Source organism: Dendrobium catenatum, unplaced genomic scaffold (genome assembly GCF_001605985.2).
Source record: "Dendrobium catenatum unplaced genomic scaffold, ASM160598v2 original_scaffold_196148, whole genome shotgun sequence".
In the NCBI taxonomy this organism is placed as follows: domain Eukaryota; kingdom Viridiplantae; phylum Streptophyta; class Magnoliopsida; order Asparagales; family Orchidaceae; genus Dendrobium; species Dendrobium catenatum.
Window position 1 is genome coordinate 1 of NW_021514566.1, and position 2,806 is coordinate 2,806.

At 43.6% G+C, this 2,806-nt stretch overlaps 1 protein-coding gene across 1 annotated transcript; it reads right to left on the reverse strand.

Annotated features, from left to right (window-relative positions):
- Nucleotides 1-838: 838 nt before the first annotated feature.
- Nucleotides 839-2,806, reverse strand: LOC110093249 (pentatricopeptide repeat-containing protein CRP1 homolog, chloroplastic; the record flags this gene model as incomplete). Its single annotated transcript, XM_020818076.2, is given in 4 exon segments — nt 839-1,015; nt 1,205-1,276; nt 1,386-1,538; nt 1,647-2,806. Coding segments are annotated over 4 exon segments (1,493 nt in total), but the record flags the coding sequence as incomplete, so codon positions are not given.

A 2,806-nucleotide genomic window follows, 5' to 3' on the forward strand; every position in this document is an offset into this window, starting at 1 on the left:
TAGTGAAGCAAGTCATGCATGCCATCAAGCTCGCCTCATGTTGCAAGGCACTTTAGGAGTTTAATGTTGGGTTGGTATGGCTATCAATCCTAACAATAGTGAGGCCGGGTTAGTGGTTCCTCCCATCTTGAGATTTTGGAACTCTTGCTCAATCTATATAATAAATCAAAGGAACTAGATACTGAGATTTCCCATTCTCCATCTAAGATTGGCTTGAGCGGCCCAAAGGGTTTCTAGGCTTCGATCATCAAACATTTGCCCCCTTCTACCATCGATCCTCGCGCAAGCTCTGAAACCACTTCTAGCGTAGATGATGATTTGACTACAAGCAGAAGCAATAAATTTGCAAGGAAGAAGGGTAAAACATTGTATTCCTTTGAATATCGTAAAAAAGAGTCTGTAAACAGATCAATAAACACTACCAGATGGAATCCTCCCAGCATAATATATAGTAGCGCAATATACTGTTGTCAATGGGCACAGAACTAAGAGAAATAAGCTAAAAGAAATAAAAATAATATAAGTTATTTTATGAAGAAGCAAGGTGATAGGAGTCCCCGCGCATATTAGAGAAGCAGTTTCTGTTGAGTCAAGCACGTAGACGCCTGGCTGCATCAGGTTACCTACTTTGGCAAGTTTGAAATCCATTGCAAATAAAAACTTTGGAGGAATACCCAAGATTTTGGACCAACTAAGAGTAACGGCATAAAAGTTATTTTTTTTCCATTTAAAACAAATAAGCATGGACAATTAGCAAAAATATAGAAACTGCTATACATAAATTTTAATTTCAAAGAAAAATAACATGCATTATAAATTAGGAGGATCAGAGACTGACCTTTAACTGGTTTCAGAAAGCACAAAGCAACGACAAAGCCTTATGCAGTCTGAAGCATGAACGAGAATATTATCTAAATGTCTGCTTCATGTATTTGAGGGCTGATCGCAGCATGGCTCTAGCTTTCCTATCAGGTGTGATGCCAGATAAAATCATTTCTTCATAAACAGATGGAACCTATTGTGTATAGATGAGATTTAGTTCAGATTGTTCAACCATGAAGAATAGGGATTAACATAAGAAAAAAAAAAATCAAGCGCATAGAAAAAACTTTGGCAATGTCGTGGCATTTGTGAGAATTGCCATCGTTATGTCATCGCAAGATCTTTTTAATCAAATGAAATAATAAAAAATAAGGATCATTACCCTTTCAAACTTCTCAACACGAATCAGAGCTTTCATAAGAGTTGTATATGTCACAACATCGGGTTCCATATCCTGCAGAGCTAGTGAACTTCTGTTTGTTAGGAAAACATTCATGTAGAGGTTAAAATCCACAAGATAGTTTATTTTTAAGAATGGGCAGCATATAGTGAAGAATACTGACATGCTGCTTCATAAATCGCAGTACAGAGAAGGCATCAGCATCTCTTCTGTCTTCTCCAAATGCATTAATTAATGAGTTAAGTACTAAAACGCTAGGTTTGATACCATCTGCTCTCATGGCTCTGAAAGCATGTATAGCCTGGTCTGATAGACCCTGTAGAAAGGGTGCAAATAGCAGAAAACAGAACATCTTAAGAAATCAATGCAATTACAATCAAAATTTAAAAGCAAGTTGAAGATATGGCTGATTCGATTCAAGCACCTTCTGAGCATACGCATTCACCAGGGCATGATACATGGTTGGGGAAGGTTTCATCCCTCCAGACTTCATCATTTCCAAGCACTCAATGGCATCCTTAAACCTCCCCGACTTTCCATAAACATCAACAAGTGTAGTGTAGGTCACCACATTTGGCAGTAACCCTTTCTCCCTCATCCTCTGAAACAGCTCCTTCATTTCCTCCCACCTCTCTTGCTCGCCCAACGAGTTAATAACTATGTTGAAGGTTGTTGTGCATGGCGCCAACCCACTCATCTCCATCTCCTCAAACAGCTTCATGGCTTGATCATGCCGACCAGCCTTTGAATGTGCATCAATAAGTGTGTTCCACGTGACAACGTCAGGCACAATGCCATCAGCCCTCATCTGATCAAAAGCATCCATGGCATGGTGAAGACAATTATACTTTCCAAAAGAATCAATCATCACATTGTAGAAATGGCGATCTGGGTGGATGCCATTGTTCCTCATCTCTCTCAACACAGCAAAAGACCTCTGCCACTCACCCTTATCCCGGAAACTTGCTAATATCCTACTAAACACATAAGAATTAGGCCGGACATCATTCATCTCCATCTCCTTAATCAAGATCCTGGCGCTCTCCCACCGACCAGCATTGGTGTAGGCATCAATCAAGAGGCTGTAAGTGCGCTCATCAGGTGCCACACTGCAGTGTTCCATTTCGTCGAGCACCTGTTCTGCATCTTTAAGAGCACCTGTTTTAACATAGCCCTTGAGGAGAGCATTGTAAGCGCGGGTTCGGGGTTGAAGGCCCCAGTGGCGGAGCTCGGCGAATATGGCCTCTGCCTCATCAACGCGGCCAGAATTGCCCAGGGCGGAGATGAGCTCGACGGCAGCAGAAAATTTGGGGGTGATGCCCTGGGCCTGAGTTTGGGCGAGTACGGAAAGGGCAGCGTCGGGGTCGGCGGCGCGGGAGAAGGCTACGATGAGGTCAGAAAGGAGGCGGGCGTCTGGCTCGAGGCGGACTGAGCGGATGTCAGAGGAGAGGAGAGAGAGGAGGGAAGGGTCAGGGGGGTCGGGGGAGTGGAGAAGGGATTGGAGGACAAGAGTATAGTTCTGCTGGTCAGGGAGGAGGCCTTGGCGGCGCATGAGGGCGAGGAGGCGAAGGGCAAGGTCGGGGC